The following is a 25134-nucleotide window of genomic DNA, read 5'->3' as shown; positions in this document are numbered from 1 at the left end:
ACTTCTGATAAAGAAATGTATTGTGTGAAAACATTTTCATTAAAAAATACTACAATAAAAGTCACTTATGATTAAAAATATTGCCTAAGAAGACTGACGAAACTTGCTTCTCTTTACATAATTTTGCATTTTTATAATAAACATAATTGGAAAATACCTTTTGCCATCCTATTTAAGTCAATTAGGTATGATGTAACACAAAATAACTGAAAATGAGACTGCCGTATCTTGATTATAAATGCCAAAATAAATGTATAATAACAAAAAATGGCAAAGATCAAAGTCATGTCAGGTGTGGTGCCTCATGTCTGTAATCCCAACTCTTTGAACTTGAACCCAGGAGTTCAAGACCAGCCTGGCAACTTACTGAGAACTCTGTCTCTACAAATAATTTTTAATAGTTAGAGGGCACCAGGCGTGGTGGCTCACATCTGTAATCCCAGCAGTTTGGGAGGCTAAGGCAGGTGGATCACTTGAAGCCAGGAATTTGAGACCACCCTGGCCAACATGGCAAAACCCCATCTCCACCAAAAATACAAAAACTAGCCAGGCATGGTTGTGTGCAGCTGTGGTCCTACCCACTCAGGAGGCCAAGGCACAAGAATTGCTTGAACCTAAGAGGTGGAGGTTGCTGTGAGTGGAGATCATGTCACTGCATTCTAGCATGGGCAACAGAGCGAGAATCTGTCTCAAAATAAATAAATACACACATACATACATACACACACACATAAAAGTTAGCTGGGCATGGTGGCATGTGCCTATGGTCCCAGCTACTCGGGAGGCGGGGGCAAAAGGATCACCTGAGCCCAGGAGGTCTAGGTTACAGTGAGCCATGATCATAACACTGCATTCCAGCCTGGATGACAGAGGGAGACTCTGTCTCAAAAAAAACAAATAACCACCACCATATGTTTAATTTTAAAAAATCAAAGTCAGCTTTTTACTCTAAAGATTAGCTATTACAAAACTGACACCAACATCATAATTAAGGAAAGCATATACCCAGAAAGGATAATTTTTGTTTTGAGTTTTATGGTATAAAATGAAATAAATAAAAAATACTTACTCTTTGTTGTTTGTAGTGCTTAAACATTCTAATGCAGTGTTCAATGATAAATAGCAAGTAAATGCCTCCTAGAGCAACAAGTCCTTTCAATACAGCATCATATTCTTCCAAAAACTTCTTCGATTCATGTCCATGAGAATGTCCATGCCCATGTGCGTGTTGGTGACTGTGATCATGTCCACCCTGAGACTATTAATAAAAACAAATAAAACTTCTAAACAAGTAATTGAAATGCTTTTTAAAATTTTGAAATTATAATCTCCTAAACAACACAGAAAAAATACCTCTCAAGTTTTAAAGTGCTCCCCTAGGTAATATCTCACTTAGTCTTCCATTTAATTTGCTTTTCTCAGTTGTCCAGAATACTACTACATTTTACAGTAACTCAAAGACCACCAACTCAAATGAATATAATAATAAGATACATACTATAGTTAGAGAATCAAGCCAGAAATAATAATAGGGAGTGACGGGTTCTTTGTAAATTGAAGTGAACACGATTTACTTACATGCCAAGTATTTAGTAAAAATGAAACAAAACACACAAACTAATTCACCAGCAGTCACTTGTGATTCCGTGTAATCTAATTCTATCTTAAACTGATTGTTACATATTTTTTTCTTTTAACTTTTATTTTAAGTACAGGTTTGTTATATAGGTCAACTTATGTCGGGGGAGTTGTACAGATTATTTCATAAATTTCTTCTCATAAATTATTTCAGAGGTAATAAGGTCACTATCTCTGCATATACTGTGGAAAGTCAGCAAGAGGGTATCCTTAAATACGCAATTTTCTATATTTTAAAGCTTTAGCAATCATAAATATATGTATAGAAAAAGTTACGTTTCAACATTATGAAATGTACAAGTATCACAATAGTAATCTTATAGAACATAAGTTAGATAACTGCACTTAAGTATCTTTCTTCCTTCTAAAATTTATTTGTATTCTTTTCCTGTTAACTAGTGGTCAACCAAAGAGATACCTAAACCTCTCAGAGGATATCAGACCACTCAAAAAGGTAACAGCTAGGTTTAGTTAACCCTTCTTAACACAAAAACAAGTTAAACAGCACTTAAATACTGTTCTCACTTCAGTAACTCTTACTAGGCCCAGTTCTAAAGGAAACTATTGTTATTCTTGATGGCTAGTAGAAATGGTGAAACAAAAAAATTCATACTTGCAGCCTTAAGATTCATTAACTCATTTATTAATTAAAAAAAAAAAGCAATGTCACACATTGCTGTAGATACTAAATCTGGAATTCTCAGCCAAGAGTGCACAAAAGAGGCGATATACACAACAACACAAATACAATCCTGTCTCCCAAATTCTCTAGAAGGAAAATACTCAATACTTCAATATTATATTTGGAAAAGAAAAATTCCCATTGTTTTCATAATTTGAAGTAAAAATAGTAAGAGTGAATTAAATACTCTTAGCTGGTGGTAGACAGTTATCTACCTAACTATTGATAGGTTATAGAGAGCAACTTGTAAAAAGGTTGATAAGCATGGTACTAGGAATATGGGTTTGTGATCATATAATTAATCAGAAGTGTCCCCAAAGAGAAGAAAAGGAGTGGTATGCCAGGTGAAAAGATAAATGCCCCCACGTGTAAAGAGCTAACTGTAAAACAGCACACTGAGTGTATCTGCCTACTTCTGCTCAAAGATGCTGATGGCATACCAGCTATAGACATAATCATTACAACATCTTTTGTATTTCTCTTAAACGCTTACCTGATACGCTACACAGATTTAAAAAGACCACTCACTGCTACTGATATTGCAAATTTTAATTCAAAGAGATTTTTATAAAGACTACTGAAAGCAAAGTTGACCTAATGATTCAATTTATTTAAAAAAATTGCTATTAAAACTCTGAAAACAGAGAAAAAATACTTCATCCTATAATCAAATGAAACAATACAAATACCAGATTACTGTGCTATAGCTTGCTAATGAAGGACCTTTCAGTTTAAATATTTTTATTTTAAATTTTTAAAAAGATTAAAAACATTTCTTACATGGGGCAGTAGATGAAGAAGGGCGTCTCCACTCATTGTTCCTACAGCTAACGCAACAAGGAATGTAAGAAGAAATTTGAAGCATCCTTGGTTAATGATAGGAACCAAGATAACGCCTAGCAAGGAAAGCAGGCTAATGACAGTGATAGAAATGATACCACAAATCCAGGCTGTAGAAAAGAAATTAAGAGTCAACATTAGCATGACAATTTAAAACAACAGACTACCAAAAAGAATAAAAACATAAGATACATGAATCATAGAAGGTAGACTATTTTACCCAGACTATGAAAGCTTTATGGCATTGTTTAAAAACAAAACAAAAATATGACACATAACTAACTTAAACATTTTTAAAAAGAATTAAGAAACTCAGATCAAATTATACATAGTACCTTCAATGGCCCACGAGATTAGAACCAGGTGACTTAAAATGACTGAAGGCTGTGATTCACTTAATAGCTAAAGTATAAATAAAAATTTCTAAATAAAATTTATAAATAAAAATAAAAATTTAAAATAATAAATAAAAATAAAAATTTATAAATTTAAAAATAAAAATAAAATAAAAAAAGTCTAAAGGCAGAGCCACAATAATAAAGCTGTTTATTTAAAGAATCTAATTATAAAACTCACCTGAGACATTAAAAAAGCCAAGTATCTATTTAATGTGTTATAATCTTTGTAAATCTTTCTAATACAGAGTTTAAGAAATGTAACATAGCCCCAAATGGAAATATGTTCATATGATAACAAAAAAGTCTCATTACTGGTAACTTTATTGTTACAAAGGTAAATTCAGTCCTATTTTTCTTGATTTTTTTTTCTCTACACCTGGTTCCAAACTCCCATTCCTCCAATTTGGGTTTCTGTAACAATCTACCACTTAAAAAAAAGTCACTATATAATTTTAACTGGCTCAGAACACAAGAGAAATGTTTTCACAGTATGACTTAAAAATAGGTATGGTGGGGAAGGGGAATTCCGTATACATGTCTTTAGGTCATTCACAAACAGGTAAGACATCAGAAATATATGCCAGTGGTTTGGGGGCTGGACATTTTCATTACAATTTCTATTACTGGCCTAAAATGAAATAGAAATGTTATTAGTTTTTAAAATTCTGCTTATTTTAAGATCTATCTACAGAAAATCTCACTGAAGAGCAATAATTTTATAAAGATTTTAATCTAAAATACTATTTTTCAAATCAAATCTAAGAGGACTATAAATCTGCAGAAAGACTTTATATTAAGTCTGTGATATAACATTGAAAAAATGCATCTCTTCATCAAAATAACTCAAAATTTTCAACAATGAGGAAAAGACAGGGAGATGATACTAAATGTCCCACTAAATGCTGAACTTTATCAATAAAACTGTTTTATCCAATGGGCATTGTATTCACAATATCCAATAATGTTAACACTATAGTCAATACTCATTAGCTCAATTATCTCACTGAATTAAAACAATAGATCATCTATCACTAATGGAAGCTCTGTGGCTTACCCTGTATCTTAAACGATAATTACTATCACATAAATATAGGTAACCTCAGAGGCAAAGTAAGATTCAAAACAACCAGTATTAGAGGGCTGAAGATCTATCCACTAGACTTGGATTCAATGGCTTCAATCCTTGTAAGGATGTTGGATTAAGGAAGGAGCAGGAACTCAATTCTTGAGGAACCAGGATCACATATTTGCTACAAAAATAATATATCCTGATTAGTGGAAAGAAAGGATGAGGAGGATTGCGGCCCGGCGTCGTGGCTCATGCTTGTAAACAGCACTTTGGGAGGCCAAGGCAGGCAGATAGTTTGAGTCCAGGAGTTTGAGCCAGCCTGAGCAACACGGTGAAACCCCATATCGACTAAAAATACAAAAATTAACCAAGCAAGGTGGCACACACCTGTAGCCCCAGCTACTTGGGAGGCTGAAGCGGAAGGATCGCTTGAGCTTGGGCAGCGGAGGTTGCAGTGAGCTGAGACTGCGCCACTGCATTCCAGCATGGGTGGCAATGTAAGACCCTATCTCAAAAACAAAAACAAAAACAAAAAACACAGGGGCGGGGGTTCGGTAGTGATTGCTGTAACTAACTATTGTTGTGATGACAAACCACGGGAAACTGAAGTCAAAAACCTTATTCTAGAAAGAAAAAATATATGCTCAAATAAGGTTTACAGACTAACTTAATGATGATCACCAGGCTAGTTTGTTAGTCCCCTGTTTATAGACAGGAAAAATAAAATCAGTGGAAGAACTTAATGAAATAAGTCAGAGAAGTGGTCATAGGTATAAATTTTAGACATGAGGTCTTACAGGCAATAAAGTTACTGGTCAGCTAAATCAAAAATGGTTTGTCAAAACTACTGCAGCTCTCTAGATCCAATCATATTGAAGAAAAAAAGGAGAGATAAAAAGGACAGGGAACTTACAGTAACCACATGGGACAAAGTGAGTTGGCAACAAAAGCACTAACCTGAAGATAAACTGTATCTTACACAGTACTATATAACTTTCCCTTTACAAATATATTTTTCCTTATTAGTTTGGCAATAATCTAATACAGAAGCAACTTTTCTAAAAGCAACAGCCTAAAAGCAACTTCAATTAATAACTTGAAAATGTGCACTAAACTACTTGGAAAAGCTAGTAATTCATACTCTAAGACACTCTAGGAGAAAAAATAAAATGTATTTACTTACTAATGTAAATATATGTGAATGGGGACTGCCAAAACTACCGACAAGACCCCAAATACACAAAATATACAGAGTAAACACAACTGATAACCCTTCATAGTTATTAGAAATTTTTATTAATAAGAATAATTTTAGCCAAGAATGCACTAGAATTAGTCACCAAAATTACCCAATAAAAATATTTATTTTAATGGCTCAGGGTCCTGGTTTATGCCTGTAATCCAAGCATTTTGGGAAGTTAAGGTGAACAAGCTGATTACGGTCAGGAGTTTGAGACCAGCCTGGGCAACATGGCAAAACACCATCTCTGCAAAAAATATAAAAATTAGTCGGGCATGGTGGCATGTGCCTGTAGTCCAAGCTCCTTGAGAGGCTGAGGTGAGATGGTTTGAGCCTGGGAGGCTGAGATTGCAGTGAGCCAAGATCATGCCAGCGCACTCCAGCCTGGGCGACAGAGTCAGACCCTGTCTCACAAAAAGAGTTCTTTTGTGGAATAGTGTTTTGATGAAAAGAAAACTTAAAATAAATCAATAAATAGTCTCTGTATTACTCTGAACATTTTAACTCTTTAAAAATATTTTTCTATTTCTTTTAGAGGAAATATGTATAGCATGTTTGCTATATAAAATATTTTAAAGACTACCTTCAAAAGATTTTTAACTGACTAAAGAAAACCCTAAATTCTAGGACTAAAATTGATCCTATATCTTTTGATAACTTTGTTTTTGCATATAAAACATAGTGGGCACAAATGGAAATATTATAACATAGTTAATTACTCCTTTGTATATACATTGCCTTGAATGACAGAGTTGAAAATTATAAAAATATTTTCAAAGATGCCAATTATTCTGCCCCTTTAAAAAGAAAATCGTTCTAAATTATTTGCTTATGAGTAGCTATTTGAACTGGCCAGATACTAGCTATTGTCATGTTATACTGCTAAAAAAAACTTGCATAATCTAGCATTTCTCAAACTGAGCTCATTAGTTCTATGAGATGGGGGTATTTCAAAGGGGAGGGAGGAGAAATTTAATAATCAAGTTTTGGTAATGCTGAATAACACAGGTTCCTTCAGAGCCTCTAACAGTTTAATAAGCAATATGAATCTCTAAAAGAAGAATACAATATGCAGCATTTTCCCAACTTATCTCATCATGGAATTTATTAGTATAGGAGAGCGTCTTCAAAAAGTTCATGGAAAATGCGTATTATGAAAAAAATCAATTTACTTGTTCCCTAATTGAAAAGGACCAACAATTAACAGCACAAACAATACTCAACTCCACAGACATCTCAGCTGGTTGAGCTAATACAATTCTGACAGAAAAATTAAAGCTGAACAAACTTTCCACTCAACTGGTGCCAAAACTCCTGTGCCCAGATCAGCTTCAGACAAGAGAAGAACTTTCCACGGAAATTTTAAACAAGTGGGTACAGGATCCTGAAGTATTTCTTTGAAAAATTAAAGAAGGAAATGAAACATGGCCTTAATAGTAAGATCCTGTAATTAATGCTAATGAACTGTATACTTAAAAATGGTTAAAGGAGGAGGATTCTGGAAAGACTGTGGAGTAGGAAGCACCAGAAATCTGTATGCCCCCTAAACTGTGAATGAACTGACAAAATCTGTCTGATGTTAACTACTTTGGAACTCTGTAGTCTACTGAAAGCATGCAACTTCTAGGGGAAAGCTCAATGGTAAAATGTGGTTAATTTTGATCAATTTCAGCTCTTAGTTTAGTGGCAGCTACCCATCTGCCATCCTTAGTCCTTTGAAAGGAAGCTGTGCCTGGTGTCCTGAATCAATCTACAGGACCCTGCAATTACAGGAGCTAGAGTAGACAAAATGGATTTTGATCCCCAAATGTTGAGGATCTGTACTCTGATCACTGATTCTGATCACAGAAGTACAGGCAAAGAGACACGTGGCCATGTTGCTGTACCTCTCCTCATTTTTGCAAATCTCCTGGCTAAAGTGTCTTCCAGGTGATTTAAAAGGCCAGCACCTCTTTTTCCTCCTTTCTTTTTTTCTCCTTTTTCCCTTTTGGGAGTCAGACAATAAATACTGGAAAATTCAAAAATAACTGCATATTTGGAGAAAATCAGAAAGTAATCATGCATGCCTAGGGAAGGGCACAGGCTCAGAAAGGACCTGTGAAGATAAACTAGGTGTAGTGTCTCATGCCTATAATCCTGGTACTCTGGGAGGCTGTGATGGGAGATCACCTGAGCCCAGGAGTTTAAGACCAGTCTGGGCAACATGACAAAAACCCATCTCTACTAAAAATACAAAAACTAGCTAGGCATGGTGGCACATGCCTGTAGCTCCAGCTACTCTGGAGGTTGAGGTGGAAGGATCACCTGAGCCCAGAAGGTTGAGGCTGCAGTGAGCCATGATCATGCCACTGCACTCCAGCCTGGGTGACAAAGTGAGATCCTATCTCAAAAAAAAAAAAAAAAAACCTGTGAAAATCTTATGTTTATACCACCGGGATAGCATAAAACAATAACCCTCCCCAACCCAAATTAATAACAGACAAATACAATTTAACAAGAAAATAGCAAACCCTGGGGAAGGGGAAGAATTGACTTCCAGAGTTAGCATATTATTAGAATCAAATGTCCTGTTTCAAATAACCAGAAGGCATACAAAGAAACAAAAAAGCAAGGCACATTTAAAAAAAAAAAAAAATGAATCACAGAAACTGTCCCTGAAAAAGACCTAATGGCAGATCTACTAGACAATGACTTTAAAACAACTGTCTTAAGGATGCTAAAAAAAAAAGTCAAGAAGATAATGTATAAACAAAATGGATGTATCAATAAAGGGGTAGAAAAACTAAAGATAAATCAAAAAGAAACTCTGGAACTGCAAAGTGCAATAACTGAAATGAAAAATTCACTAGAGAGATTCAAAGGCAGATTTGAATAGGCTGAAGTATTAGTGGACTTGAAAACAGGACAATGGATATTACTGATGCTGAAGAATAGAAAGAAAAAATATTGACTAAAAATGAACAGAGCCTATGGAACCTGGAGGGTACCACCAAGCAGACCAACATCCATATACACTGTAGAAGTCAAGTAAGATGAAGGGGAGTGGTGGGGTGGCGGGGAGAGGCAGCAAGAATATTTTAAGAAATAATGGCTAAAAACTTCCCAAATTTGATGAAGGACATGAATGTAAACATCCAAGAAGCTAAATGAACTCCAATAAGAGGAACTCAAGAGACCCACACCAAGACACATTGTAATCAAACTCTTGAAAGACAAAGAGAGACTCTTGAAAGCTGCAAGAAAAGCAACTCATCACATATAAGAAGCTCTCAATAAGATTACAAGCAGATTTCTCAACAGAAACGTTGTGGGTCAGAAGGCAACAGGCCGATATATTCAAAGTCCCAAACGATAAAGCAAAATTGTCAACCAAGAATCCTATATACTGCAAAATTGACATTCAAAAGTGAGGGAGAAACTAAGACATTCCCAAGTAAACAAAAGCTTAGGGAGTTTGTTACCACTAGACTTGCCCTGTAAGAAATAAGACAGTACTTCAAGGGGAAAGGACACTAAACAGTAACCTGGAAGTTGTGGAGATGAAGTTGTAAAGGAGCAGAATTTTTGTATGCTACTGAAATTAAAATGATATAAATTCAAATTAGACTGTTTTAACTTTAGGCTGCTAAATGTAATCCCCATAATAACCACAAGAAAACAGCTATAGAATATACACAAAAGGAAATGAAAAAGGAATTTAACCTTTTCACTATCAAAAAATGTCAACTAAATAAAATGGAAGACATTAGCAGCAGGAATGAAGGACAAAAAAAGCGTTGGGCATATAGAAAAACAAATAGCAAACTGACAGAAGTCCTTCCTTTTCAGTAATTACCTTAAATGTAAATGGATTAAACTCTCCAATGAACTGACAGAAACTGGCAGAATGAATAAAAACATGAGTCAACTATATGTTATATACAAGACTCACTTTACACCAAAGACACAAACAGGTTGAAAGTGAAAAGATGGAAAATGATATTCTATGAAAATAGTAACCAAAAGAGAGCAGGAGTGGTTATACTAATATCAAAGTAGACTTTTAAATCAAAAAAGGTTACAAGAAACAACAAAGGACGGTGATAAAACAATTATAAACATTTATGTAACTAAAAATAGAATATCAAAATATACAAAACAAAAACTGTCACAATTGAAGGGAGAAATAAACAGTTCTACAATAACAGTTGGAGATCTCAGTACTCTACTTTCAATAATGAATAAAACAGCTATCCAGCAGATAGGCAAGGAAATAGAGGACTTAACACAATAAACCAACTAGATCTAATATACATATAAGGAACACTACTCAAAACAGCACCAGAAACATTCGTCAGTGCACATGGAACATTTTCCAGGATAGACCATGTATTAGGTCGCAAATTGAGTCTAACAGATTTAAAAATATAAATATAATACAAAGTGTCTTCTCCTACCATAATGGAATAGTTAGAAATCAACTATTGAGGTAAAATGGGAAAATTTACAAATTTATAGAACTTAAACAACATATTCTTAACAACTGGATCAAGGAAGCAATTACAAGGGACATTAGAAAATAGTTGAGACAAATGAAAACAAAACCGCAACCAAAACTTATGGGATACATCTAAACTAGTGCTAAGGGAAAAACAGATAATTATTAAAACTCACATGAAAAAACAAGTAACATCTCAAACCAAAAACTTAACATTACACTTAAGGGACTAGAAAAAGAAGAACAAAATAAGCCAAGACTAGCAGAAGGAAGAATATAATAAAAATTAGAGCAGACGTAAATGAATAGAGAGCAGAAAAACAAAATCAATGAAACCTATAGTTGATTCTTGGAAAAGATCACAAAATTGACAAACCTTAAGCTAGACTGACTAAGAAAAAGAGAGAAGATACAATTACTAAATTCAGAAATTAAAGCCAGGATGTTACTACTGATTACAAGGAAATAAAAAGGATTATAATAGAATAGACCTGATAAATTCTACCTAACATTTAAAGAAGAACTAATACCAAACCTTCTCAAACTTTTCCCAAAAAAATTAAAGAGGAGGTAACACTTTCTAACTCATTCTATGAGGCCAGCATTACCCTGATACTAAAGGTATCAGACAAAGACACTACAGGAAATGACAACTACAGACCAATATCCCTTATGAACACAGATGTAAAAATTCTCAAAGAAAAAAAAACAACTAGCAAACAAAATCCAGCAACAAATTAAAAGGATTATACAACATGACTAAGTGGGATTTATTGCTGGAATGCAATAAAAGTTCAATATATAAAAATCAACATATATTAACAGAATAAAGAAAAAAACACCCACATGATCATCTCAATGAGCAGAAAAAGCACATGACAAAATTCAGTATCTTCTCATGATCACAAGACTCAACAAACTAGGAACAGACAGCAACAAACCTTACATAATAAAGCTATATATGAAAAACTCACAGCAAACATCATACTCGATGGTGAAAGACAAAGCCTTTTCTCTAAGATGAAGAATAAAGCAAGGATGCTTGCTTTCATCACTTCTATTCAACATAGTACTGGAAGTTCTAGCCAAACAATTAGGCAAGAAAAAAATTCAAAACATCCAATTTGGAAAGGAGTAAGTAAAATTAACATCTGTTTGCACTTGATTTGATCTTACACGTAGGAAATCGTGAAGATTCCACAGAAGTACTTGATTTTTAAAGTTGCCTGCTTGGCCCTCTTCCAAGTACTCTAATAAACTCTCACTTTTCTTAAAATAAATTCTCTGCTGTTTAAAAAAAAAAAAAGATTTCACACAAAAAAAGCATTAGAATGAATTCAGCAAAATAGCGAGATACAAAGTTAACACAAAAATCAGTTGCATTTTTATATATACCAACAATGAACAATCTGAAAAGGAAATTATGAAAACAAATCCACTTACAATAGCATCAAAAAGAGTAAAATACTTAGCAATTAACTTAACCAAGGAGGTAGAAGACTTGTACAATGAAAACTACAAAACATTCTGACTGGTGTGAGATGGTATCTCATTGTGGTTTTGATTTGCATTTCTCTAACAATCAGTGATATGGAGCTTTTCCTCATATGCTTGTTGGCTGCACGTATGTCTTCCATTGAAAAGTGTTTATTCATGTCCTTTGCCCACTTTTTAATGGGGTCATTTTTTCTTGTAAATTTGTTTAAATTTCTTATACATGCTGGATATTAGATCTTTGTCAGATGCATAAGTTTGCAAAAATTTTCTCCCATTCTGTAGGTTGTCTGTGTACTCATGGACACATAGAGGGGAACAACAGACACTGGGGCCTATTCCATAGTGAACGTGGGGAGGGACAGCATCAGGAAAAATAACTAATGGGCACTAAGCTTAATACCTGGGTGACTAATCTGCACAACAAAATCCTATGACATAAGTTTACCTATATAACAAACCTGCATGTGTAACGTGAACTTAAAAGTTAAATTTAAAAAAAGAGTAAAAAAGAAAACTACAAAATACTGCGGAAAGAAATTAAAGAAGACAAATAATAAAAACATACCCCATGTTCACAGATTGGAAGACTTAATACAGTCATCACTTGGTTTCTGCAGAAATTAGTTCTAGTACCCCCATAAAGACACCAAAATCTGTGGATGCTCAAGTGCCTTAAGTAATATAGCATAATAATTGCATTTAATCTATGCACATCCTCTCTTATATTTTAAATCATTACTAAATTATAGCTGACCATTGAGCAACATGGGTTTGAATAGCGTGCATCCACTTAATACATGTGTTTTTCTGCTTTGGCCACCCCTGGGACAGTTAAGACCAACAGATCCCCTCCCTCTTCCACCTCTTCCTCAGCCTACTCAACATGAAGATGATGAGAATGAAGATCTTCATCATGATTCACTTTCATTTAATGAATAGTTAATATGAATAATGAACTGAAAATCCTAAAGATTCCACACAGGCACTTGATTTTTCAAGTCACCTGCTTGGCCCTTTTCCAAGTGTTACTATACTTTTTCCAATAAACTCTCACTTTGCTTAAAATAAATTCTCTGCTGTGTATCCTTACATTATAATTAATAAATCCTACATAAATTCCTTATGATTTTCTTAATATATTTTCTTTTCTCCAGCTTATTTTATTCTAAGAATATACAGTACATAATAGATATACTATTGACATAAATTGACTGTATTATTGGTAAGGCTTCTGGTCAACAGTAGGCTACTAGTAGTTATGTTTTGGGAGACCAAAAGTTATACATAAATTTTCAACTACACGGGGAATGGCACTGCTAATCCCCCACGTTGTTTGAGGGCCAACTCTAATTTATAATATCTAATACAATATAAATGCTATGTAAATAGCTGTATTGTTTTTATTTGTGTTACTTTTTATTCTTGTATTATTTTTAATTTTTTCCCAAATATTTTTGGTCCTTGGGTTGGTTGAATCTGCAGATGCAGAACCCACAGATATTAAGGGTGGACTATATTGCTAAGATGTCAATTCTGCCGAAGTTGATCTACAGATTCAATGCAATCCCTATTAAAATCTCAATGATAGGTTTTGTTTTGTTTTTTTTTAAGAAATAAAAAACTTCCTAAAATTCATATGAAACCACAAAGAACCCAAAATAGCCAAGATAAACTTGAATAACAAAAACAAAACTGGAAGAATCACACTTCCTGATTTCAAAACTTACTACACAAAGCTACAGTAATCAAAACAGCACAGTAACGGCATAAAAACAGACATACAGACCAATGGAATAGAAGAGCGAGCCTGGAAATAAGCCTTCAAATATATGGTGAAACAATTTTTGATGAGGGTGCAAGATCATTTAATGAGAGAAAGAACAGTCTTTTCAACAAATGGTGCTAGAAAAACCAGATATCCACAAGTAAAAGAATGCAGTTGGAATCTTATATAGCACCATACATAAAAATTAACTCAAAATGAATCAAATACCTAAATTAAATATATGATCTAAAACTATAAAACTCTTAGAAGAAAACCGAGCAAAAGCTTCACAACATTAGATTTGACAATAATTTCTGAAAAATAAAAACCAAAGGTACAGGCAAAAACAAAAGAAACAGACAAATTGGATTTCAAAAAAATTTTAAAAAATTTGTGCATCAAAAGACAAATACGGATTAAGATGGCGGATAGGAGGCTGGAATAGCTTGCAGAGCAGCATGTGGAGACTCACATCGTGAACTTTTGCTCCAAGAACTACCACAGCAACATACCAAAAAAGCTGAGAGAATTCACGGACCCTTTGGAGGAACTGGATTGCCTCTGCAGGCTCCCTGAGACACCAAAAAACTGTGAGTCCACTTGCTTTCTCAGTGGGGTAGGCTGGTGATCTGGGGCAGTTCTCAGTCCTGCTCACTGGCTGCCTGGAAATAGACTCGGTGCTTCTCCGGGGGCATGGTAGGAGTGAGGCCCACCTTTAGGACTGCAGGTTGTGTGGGAGTGTGGTGAGGCCTCAGTTTTCCCCCACTTTCCTGGTGACCTGTGTGACTCAGCAGAGGCAGCCATAATCCCCCTGGGAACAAAACTCCACTGGCCTGGGAACCACATCCCCATTCCCCATAGCGGCCACAGGAAGCCCCACCCAAAGAGAGTCTGAGCTCAGTCATGCCTATCCCTACCCCTACCTGGTGGTCTTTCTCTACCTTCCCAGGTTGCCAAAGACAAAGTGAGATAGTCAGGTGGGAGTGGGTCCCCGGAAAAACTCCAACTGGCTTGCGCACTGGGAGGAATGCGCACCAGAGTGGAGCCTCAGGAAGTTGCCTCCATTTGCAGCTGGGAGAAGCCTGGCCCCTGTTCTTCCTGTGTGGAACCTGGGATGCCTACCTGCAAGGCAAGAAGCACTTTAGCAGGGACTCCCGCCCCGCGGAGAATCTGTTTTCCCCATATCTTTCTTTCACTCAATAAAACCCTGCTTTGCTCACCCTTCAAACCCCATCTGCAAGCCTAAATCTTCATGGCCAACGAAGGACAAGAACCACGTCTTTGGCTGAATTAAGGAAAAGTCCTGCAAAAAAAAAAAAAAACACAGAATCTCTTGGGAGCTCTATAGCCCCACCCACCGCCTGATCCTCCCTATACAACCACAGCTGATGCACTCTTGAAAGTGCTACATCCGGCTGGATGCCAACCAACATGAAACCAGAACGCCAAACAAAAATACAACCAAGGACCTTCAGTGTCCATTTCACTCCCCTGCTACCCCCTCAAGAACAGGTGCTGGTATCTGCAGCTGACAGACCTGAAGATGGATCACACCACAGGTCTCTTTGCAGACACTCCCCAGTACCAGCCTGGAGCCCAGTAGCTCTCTGCTGGATGGCTGAACCCAGAAGAGCAAAAACAATCCCTCTAAGGAAAGGGGGAGAACACCACATCAAGGGAGCACCCAGTGGGACAAAATACTCTAAACAGCAGACCTTGAGTTCTGACTTTAATACTCCACTGACAGCACTAGACAAATCAAGACAGAAAGTCAGCAAAGAAACAAACTATACCCTAAAACAAATGAACAAAACAGATATTTACAGAACATTCTACTCAACAACTGCAGAATATACATTCTATTCATCAGCACATGGAACACTCTCCAAGACAGACCATATGACAAGGCACAAAACAAGTCTCAGTAAATTTAAGAAAATGGAAATTATATCAAGTACTGTCTCAGACCACAATGGAATAAAATTGGAAATCAACTGCAAAAGGAACACTTAAAGCCATACAAATATAAGTAAATTAAATAACCTGCTCCTGAATGGTCATTGTGTCAACAATGAAATCAAGATGGAATTAAAAAATTATCTGAACTGAACGATAATAGTGACACAACCTATCAAAACTTCTGGGACACAGCAAAAGCAGTGCTAAAAGTTTATAGCATTAAATGCCTGTTACATCAAAAAGTCTGAAAGAGCACAAATAGACAATCTAAGGTCACACCTCACAGAACTGGAGAAGCAAGAGCAATCCAAACCCAAACCCAGCAGAAGAAAAGAAATAACAAAGATCAGTGTAGAAATAAATGAAACTGAAACAAACAAACAACAATACAAAAGATAAATGAAACAAAAAGCTGGTTTTTTGAAAAGATAAATAAAATTGATAGACCATTAGTGAGATTAACTAAGAAGAGAGAAGATCCAAATAAGCTCAATTAGAAATGAAACAGGAGGTATTACTCCTGATGCCACAGAAAAACAAAAGATGATTCAAGGCTACTACGAACACCTTCACACACATAAACCAGAAAACCTAGATGAGATGGATAAATTCCTGGAAATATACAACCCTCCTAGATCAAACCAGGAAAATATAGAAACACATCAATAACAAGCAGCAAGATTGAAACTGCCAACAAAAAAAAGTCCAGGACCAGACAGATTCACAGCTGAATTCTATCAGACATTCAAAGAATTGGTACCAATCCTACGGACACTATTCCTCAGGATACAAAAGGAGGGAATCCTCCCTAAATCATTCTATGAAGCAAGTATCACCCTAATACCAAAACCAGGGAAGGATATAACAAAAAAAGAAAACTACACACCAATATCCTTGATGAACACAGATGCAAAAATCCTCAACAAAATACTAGTGAACCGACTCCAACAGCATACCAAAACGGTAATCCACCATGATCAAGTGGGTTTCATACTAGGGATGCAGGAATGGTTTAACATCTGCAAGTCAATAAATGTGATACACCACATAAAATTAAAAACAAAATCACACGATCGTCTCAATAGATGCAGAAAAAGCATTTGACAAAAGCCAGCATTCCTTTATGATTAAAACCCTCAGCAATTTTGCTGAGAAGGGACATACCTTAAGGTAATAAAAGCCATCTATGACAAACCCACAGCTAATATTATACTAAATGGGAAGAAGTTGAAAGCATTCCCTGAGAACTGGAACAAGACAAGGATGCCACTTTCACCACTTCTATTCAACATAGTACTGGAAGTCCTAGCCAGAGCAATCAGAGAAGAGAAAGAAATCACGGGTGCTCAAATTGGTAAAGAGGAAGTCAAACTGTCACTGTTTCTTGATATGATCGTATCCTAGAAAACACTAAAGACTCATCCAAAAAGCTCCCAGAACTAGTAAATGAATTCAGCAAAGTTTCAGAATACAAAATTAATCAGTAGCTCTGCTATACACCGACAGCAACCAAGCTGAGAATCAAATCAAGAACTCAACCACTTTTACAATAGCTACAAATAAAATAAACTTAGGAATACACCGAACCAACTAGGTTAAAGACCTCTATAAGGAAAACTATAAAACAGTGCTGAAAGAAATCATAGATAACACAAACAAATGGAAACACATCCCATGCTCATGGATGGGTAGAATCAATATTGTGAAACTGACCACACTGCCAAAAGCAATCTACAGATTCAATGCAATTTCTATCAAAATACCATCATAATTCTTCACAGAACTAGAAAAAAAAAATCTTAAAATTCATATGGAACCAAAAAAGAGCCTACATGGCCAATGCAAGACTAAGCAAAAAGAACAAATCTGGAGGCATTGCATTACCTGACTTCAAACTATGCTTAAGGCCATAGTCACCAAAGCAGCGTGGTACTGGTATAAAAATAGGCACATAGACCAATGGAACAGAATAGAGAACCCAGAAATAAAGTCAAATACTTACAGCCAACAGATCTTCAACAAAGCCAACAAAAACATAAACTGGGGAAAGGACACCCTATTCAACAAATGGTGCGGGGAAAATTGGTAAGTCATACGTAGAAGAATGAAACTGGATCCTCAGCCATCACCTTATAAAAAAAAAAAAATCAACTCAAGATGGAGCAAAGACTTAAATCTAAGACTTGATACCACAACAGTGGAACACTGGAAACACCATTCTAGACATTGGCTTAGGCAAAGACTTCAGGGCAAGAACCTAAAAGCAAATGCAATAAAAACCAAGATCAACAGATGGTATTTAATTAAACTAAAAAGCTTCTGCACAGCAACAATATAATCAGCAGAGTTAACAGAAAACCCACAGAGTGGGAGAAAATCTTCACAATCTATACATCTAACAAGGAACTAATATCCAGAATCTACAAAGAACTGAAACAAACCAGCAAGAGAAAAACAAACAATCCCATCTAAAAGTGGCTCAGGGCATGAATAGACAATTCTCAAAAGAAGATACACAAATGGCCAAGAAACATGGAAAAATGATCAACAATGCTAACTACCAGAGAAATGCAAATCAAAACCACAATGTGATGCCACCTCACTCCTGCAAGATTGGCCATAATCAAAAAACCAAAAAATAACAGATGTTGGCATGGATGTGGTGAAAAGGGAACACTTTTACACTGCTGGTGGGAATGTAAACTAGTACAACCACTATGGAAAACAGTGTGGAGATTACTTAAAAAACTAAAAGTAGATCTACCATTTGATCCAGCAATCTCATGACTAGGTATCTACCCAGAGGGAAAAAAGTCATTATAGAACTAAAATACTTGGACACATGTTTATAGCAGCACAACCTGCAATTCCAAAAATATGGAACCAGCCCAAATGCCCATCAACCAACGAGTGGATAGAGAAAATGTGGCATATATGTACCATGGAATACTACTCAGCCATAAAAAGGAATAAAACAATGGCATTTGCAGAAACCTGGATGGAATTGGAGACTATTATTCTAAGTGAAGAAACTCAGGAATTGAACACCAAACATCGTACGCTCTCACTCATAACTGGGAGCTAAGCTATGAGGATACCAAGGCATAAAAATGATACAATGAACTTCCGGGACTCAGCGGAAAGGGTGGGGTGGCGGGGGGGAAGGGATAAAACTACACATTGGGTACAGTATACACTGGTTAGGTGATAGGTGCACCAAAATCTCAGAAATCACCACTAAAGAACTTATTCATGGCCGGGTGCGGTGGCTCACGCTTGTAATCCCAGGACTTTGGGAGGCCGAGGCGGGTGGATCACGAGGTCAGGAGATCGAGACCACAATGAAACCCCGCCTCTACTAAAAATACAAAAAATTAGCCGAGCGTGGTGGTGGGCGCCTGTAGTCCCAGCTACTGGAAGAGGCCGTGGCAGGAGAATGGCATGAACCCGAGAGGCGGAGCTTGCTGAGAGACGTGATCGCCTCACTGCACTCCAGCCTGGGAGACAGAGGGAGACTCCGTTTCAAAAAAAAAAAAAAAAACTTATTCATGTAATCAAACTCCACCTGTTCCCCAAAAAACCTATTGAAATAAAAAATAAATTTAAAAACAAAAAGACAATTATCAACAGAGTAACAAGGCAATGCATAAAATGGGAGAAAATATTTGCAAATCATATATCTGATGAGGGATTAATATTCAGAATATAGAGAACTCCTAAAATTCAACAATGAAAAGAATAACCAGATTAAAAAAAATGGGCAAAGAACTGTAATAGGCATTTTTTGAAAGGAGATATACAAATTGCCAATAAGCACATGAAAAGATGCCTAACAGCACTAATCTTCAGGAAAATTCAAATCAGAACTACAATGAGATGCCACCTCACACCATTAGGTTGGCTACTATCAAGAAAAAAGTGTTGGCAAAGATGTGGAGAAACCGGGAGACTTGTGCACTCTTGGGGGTAATGTAAAATGGTACAGCCATTATGGAAAATAGTATGGCAGTTCCTCAAAAAATTAAAAATGGAATTACCATATGATAGGGCAATTCCACTTCTGGGTATATAACCAAAAGAATTTAAAGCAGGGTCGAGATGCCCATGTTCACAGCAACATGTTTCACATTAGCTAAAATGTGGAAGCAACTCAACTGTCCATGGACAGATAAATGCATAAGCAAAATGTGGTATATACATGCAATGTCATATTATTCAGCCTTAAACATGAAGGAATTTCTTTCTTTCTTCCTTCCTTTTTTTAGAGAGTCTCGCTCTGTTGCCCAGTCTGGAGTGCAGCGGTGTGATACTGGCTCATTGCAACCTCTGCCTCCCGGTTCAAACGATTCTCCTGCCTCAACTTCCCAAGTAGCTGGGATCACAGGCACCCGCCACCACATCCAGCTAGTTTTTGTATTTTTAGTAGAGATGAGGTTTCACCATGTTGGTCAGGATGGTCTCGAACTCCTGACCTCAGGTGATCTGCCCGCCTTAGCCTCCCAAAGTGCTAGGATTATAGGCATGAGCCACTGTGCCTGGCCAGGAAGGAATTTCTGATGCTACAACATGGATGAACCTTGAGGACATTATGCTAAGTGAAATAAGCCAGTCACAAAAAGGCAAATAATATATGGTTCTATTTATATAAGATGCTTAATCAAAATCATAAACATAAAGACAGTAGATTGATAGGTCCCAGGGTCTGGGGAGAGGGGGAAATAGGAGTTACTGTTTAATGGGTATAGAGTTTTGGTTTTACAAGATGAAAAGAATTATGGAGGTAAATAGTATGGATGGTTGTGTAACATTATGAATGTATTTAATATTATGAATATATTTAATATCACCAAACTGTATACTTAAATATTGTTAAAATGACAAATTTTGTTACTGTATTTCATCACAGTTCAAAAAACTGGAAAAAAATTTGTCAAAATGGCAAATTTTACGTTATATAATTTTACCACAATTTAAAAACATTTATATAGCTAAAAATGGCAAAGCTAAAACTAAATCCAAAGTCCTCTTTTTTTCTGAGAGAAGGTCTCACTCTGTTATCCAGGTTGGAGTGCGGTAGTGTGATCACAGCTCACTACACCCTCAATCTCCCAGGCTAAGGTCATCCTTCTGCCTCTGCCTCCCAAGTAGTTGGGACCACAGGCATGCACCACATGCTCAGCTAATTTTTTCAAAAATTTAAAAATTATTTGTAGAGACAGGGTCTCCCTATGTTGCCCAGGCTAGTCTAGAACTCCTGGCTCAAGAGATCCTCTTGCCTCAGACTCTCCAAGTGCTGAGATTACAGGTGTGAGCCACTGCTCCCAGTCGGTCGTCTAATTTTTAATCCACTGTTTTCTCCACTAATTCACAGTCTTTTCAGAGAATCCTTGGCCAAGTGATTTATTTATGACTCCTGTGTTTACCTCACAGAGGTGGATTCACAAAAAAGAAAATATATAAGAAAATATAAAGTACAATTAAACATGAAAGTAGGAAGGAATACTAACTTTATTAATCCAAATGGCAGTTCTTCTAAATTTGAGCTAATTAGGATAGAGGCAAACAGGCAAAAGTGTATCTCTACCTTGACAAAACAAACTTATAACTACATAAAATTATCAGAATATATTTATTTCAATGCCAACTAAAAATATACATAAGCAGTAAGGTTAATTATTTATTTTGCATGTAACACACATTGTCACTTACTCCTGCCAGTCCCAAATAAGTGAAGAGCTAGATTTCCCTTTTCAGATAAATCAGAAAATTTCCAGGTATTTTCTGTAGATTGCAACTATTCCTGGACAACTATTTCATTAGGAAAACAGTCCTACTATTACGAGCTCCTAAGTATACAACATTATAAACATGGTTTCTTATCCTGAATTATTAATTTAAAAACAATTTCAGCTTTCTAAAAGCACTACAAATTCAAATGATAGTTCATTCTTCTAACAACTTGGAATCTTCCAAGGAATAATCCTTTTGACCTATGAGCAGAAATGTGAAGTTGTTTTGAACTTACTGTACTAAAATACTTTCCCATATTATTTAAATGCTTTATTTGTAGAATTTATAACATTTAAATTTAAGCTTACATAAACTCTATCCTAATTTCCCACATGTAGGAAAAAAAGCAATGATGGTAGTAAAATTGTTTTGATTTCTAACCAAATTGTTGGGCTTTTTAATCACAATTCATTTGGTATAAAGCAAAAACAAAACAAAAGGTATATTTTTAAAACTTTATATAAAACAATATACAAACTATTAAAGACCACTAATAAATGTTTTCTTTATATGTACCCAAGATACCATATGCAATAAAAAAGCACCAAATGTCTGAAACAAGCTTCACTTATTCTGCAAATTGGGTTGCTTAAAATGCTAAAGGTCTTCAAGCTTAGTTATTCACTGACTCCCTTTCTCATTATCTAGAGAGAAAATGCATTCTTTTAAAAAGAAGCGCTCATCTGTGGAAACTTTCTAATTAACTTGGTTCAAAGCATGTGCAAGATGGCAGTTTTCTACACTGCTTCAGCATTTTAATTGACAGAAAATGCTTAGCAGCCTATTCACAACCCCCCTTGGTAATTAAGCTAGGGTCAACTCTATGACTAAATGAGCCAATCTTGTGAAACAAACGATTTCTACCATACACAGTATATAGCATATTAGGTTTACAGCAGTCTTTGAACAAAGTTAATGAGGTAGTAGCTGTGCCACTATGGGAGATTTATATAGAACAAGTTAACCTTTCTTAATGGTGCAGTAGTCATTAAAACTAATTACTAGCAGGGCATTATCTCTAACAATTATTAACATCTATCAGCACATAATTAATTCAAGCTGCATTTCTGACAATGCTAATAACCACCTGCAAACAACTAATCAATATTCACTATTAGTAACATATTTGTTTTCAAAGCAAGTACAATTTCCTCTAAGGCTTTTCAGATTGAATAAGCTGTAACTTTCAATATTACTATAGTCAAGCATCTGTCAACAGCTTCATTAGAATATATTGACTATGGCAATATAATAATCCACGGGTAACATAACAAAGAACAAGAAGCTTTTCAGAAGACTTCAAAACAAGAAAAAAGCTATTAGTTTTAACTTTAGATCAGTCTCAGTCTCCATTTTTCTCTGTAAGGAACAAATAAATCTATTGTATTTTTAATTAAGTTTAATCTCAGACCTAGCTTCCCCTTTCTCCTGCCACAGTGAGAATTTACAGGCACCTGAGAGGGACTAGGCCTCTCAGGGCGCTTATTCATCCACCAAGATCAATAAGCATGAAGTCAAGAAAGAGGCCAAATTTATCTATTCAAAGATCAGAATTCAAATCTAGTGCAAAGACCCACTTTCTCTGCCTTTGCTGATCTTACCAGAGGGCCCCACTTGTTTATCAAGAAGACCATTCTTAGATTTTTTTAAACCACCAACTTATGTATACTTAAAACAATACTTGCAAATCTGTCAAAATACTAGTAAAAATAATTCTATAAAACTTGCCTCATTTCTCTGCCACTTATATTCTAGCAAAGCACTCTCCAAAACCTTTTCAGGAGGAAACAGTAGAGCAGGAAGTGTAAGAATTACAGCACAATGGTTATGATTATATGTTGTAGAAGGAGAATACTATAGTTCATAGCATGGCTCTGCTACCTGGCAGCAGTCTGTGTGACCTTGGGCAAGTTACCTGACTTACTCTCTAAGCCTCCTTTTCCTCACCAAACAAAAGTAAAGTGCCTGTTGAGTGGGTTTAATAAATTAAAAGAAACATCCTTGTAAAAATGTTTAGTACAGCACATGGTAAAGTCCCAATAAACATAGGTTTTTGTTTTGTTTTGAGATGGAGTCTCACTCTGTTGCCAGGCTGGAGTGCAGTGGTGCGATCTCAGCTCACTGCAACCTTTGCCTCTCCGGTTCAAGCAATTCTCCTGCCTCAGCCTCCCAAGTAGCTGGGACTATAGGTGCACACCACCACACCCAGCTAATTTTTTGTATTTTTAGCAGAGAACATAGATTATTATGATTCATTTGTCTAGTCTAAATTTATTTTCCTACTGCAAAGATATTAATCAGAAATAGAAATGTAGGTGCCTAAAAGACTTTACTTTTTATGTAATAATATTTCCTTTTACTTGTATCTTTATCGCAAATAAAATTCTTACGTATTGGAATGGGATGTCTACCTTATTCCTACACTACGAAATGTTTAAAAATTCTGTCCTTTCAATCCTTTATTATGACAGAATTCAGTTTTAAGTCCATATTCATACATATCATTTTGCTCATTTTACTAGTATCCTCTAAAGCCACCCTATCTGGCATTTCATCCAGAACTGTGTTCACAGTAATTCCATCAGTTTTTCATTACTTTATGGTTAAAAAAAAAGTTCTCAAAACTAATTTTGAAGACATTCATTATCAAAGTATATCAGGCTGATTGATACAGTCACATAATGATCTTCAAAGACACATTTCAACAAGTGTCTTTCCTGGATTATAACTGAACGCTTACAGACTTATATTAAGCAACTGTATTCATTCAATCAACATAAGAGTTTAAAAGGTTTAGTCACTGTATTAAAGCAACTGAAGTCCAACAAAAACAGATTAATTTAATTATTAAGATCCCCCAAGATCTATACTATGAGGGAGACATCTAGAGGTGTCAAGGAAGGGAACATAGTTTAGCCTAGTATGGTCACTAAGTTTACCCAGAGGGGCCAATACTTGAACTGAATCTTTGAGGAATTATAGCCGTCAGTCAGGCACGGGGGGTTTAGAAAGTGAAGAGGGAGAGAGGGACGGGAGAAAAATGGCACAATCTATTAACAGTAGTTTATTATCGTTAGAACTGAGAAAAGAGGAGAGAAATGAATGATGAGGGGTAAGAATGTCAAGACACACAGGGAGGATCATATTACGGAAAGCCTTGTGGGCCAAGTAAAGGGCTCTGAACAATACAGCATGATGCAGTTTCCTAAAATGCATGAGAAAAAATATAACTAGCACATCACATCAAATCCATGTTCCAGAGATACAAAAAATATATATTAGTGAGAAAATACAAAGTATTAAGTAGTGTGAAGATACATGGGAAAAATCACAAAGGTGGTATCAGAACTAACTTAATTTGGAAGACAATGTCATAGGGATTAGATACTCAGAGGTTTCATCAGACAAACCTTAGGGTTTGTGGGCTCTGTCAGTTTCCTCATCTTGTTTTTAGAAACAAGAATCATATAATCTCTCCCTCACAGGATTACTGCTAAAACTTAGTGGGAAAAAAAAATGCATTTAAAACAGCACATAAGATAGCAAAATAGTTACAGGACTGAATCCCAGTACTACCACTTATGAGCTCTGAGATATTAGAAAAGCTACTGGGAAGACTAACATTACCTGTCTCATAAAAGTGTTGTGAGGAGTAAATGAATTCAGCTTAGAACAGTGTCTGCAATATGTGTTTAAGTAAATAAGATTTTAAAAGCATGTATTAACAAAATGTTAGCTATCACTATAAAGAAAAAATTCTGTGTCAGAATCTCTTTGCA

The 25134-nt window shown here is 35.8% G+C and overlaps 1 protein-coding gene across 16 annotated transcripts in view; it reads right to left on the bottom strand.

Moving 5' to 3' along the window:
• SLC39A10 (solute carrier family 39 member 10) overlaps window positions 1-25134 on the bottom strand; it is a 164308-nt gene that overhangs the window by 27511 nt on the left and 111663 nt on the right. For all 16 annotated transcript variants that reach the window (XM_065525797.1, XM_074009605.1, XM_074009606.1 and 13 more), the window contains 2 exons: window positions 3101-3270; window positions 1070-1258 (listed from right to left, as the gene is read on the bottom strand). In XM_065525797.1, the coding sequence (XP_065381869.1) occupies window positions 1070-1258; window positions 3101-3270 (359 nt within the window). The remainder of the gene's footprint in view (window positions 1-1069; window positions 1259-3100; window positions 3271-25134) is intronic.

This window comes from Macaca fascicularis, chromosome 12, assembly GCF_037993035.2.
Source record: "Macaca fascicularis isolate 582-1 chromosome 12, T2T-MFA8v1.1".
Classification (NCBI taxonomy): domain Eukaryota; kingdom Metazoa; phylum Chordata; class Mammalia; order Primates; family Cercopithecidae; genus Macaca; species Macaca fascicularis.
The sequence above is the reverse complement of the archived record's forward strand: the minus strand, read 5'-3'. Positions and strand labels throughout refer to the sequence as shown.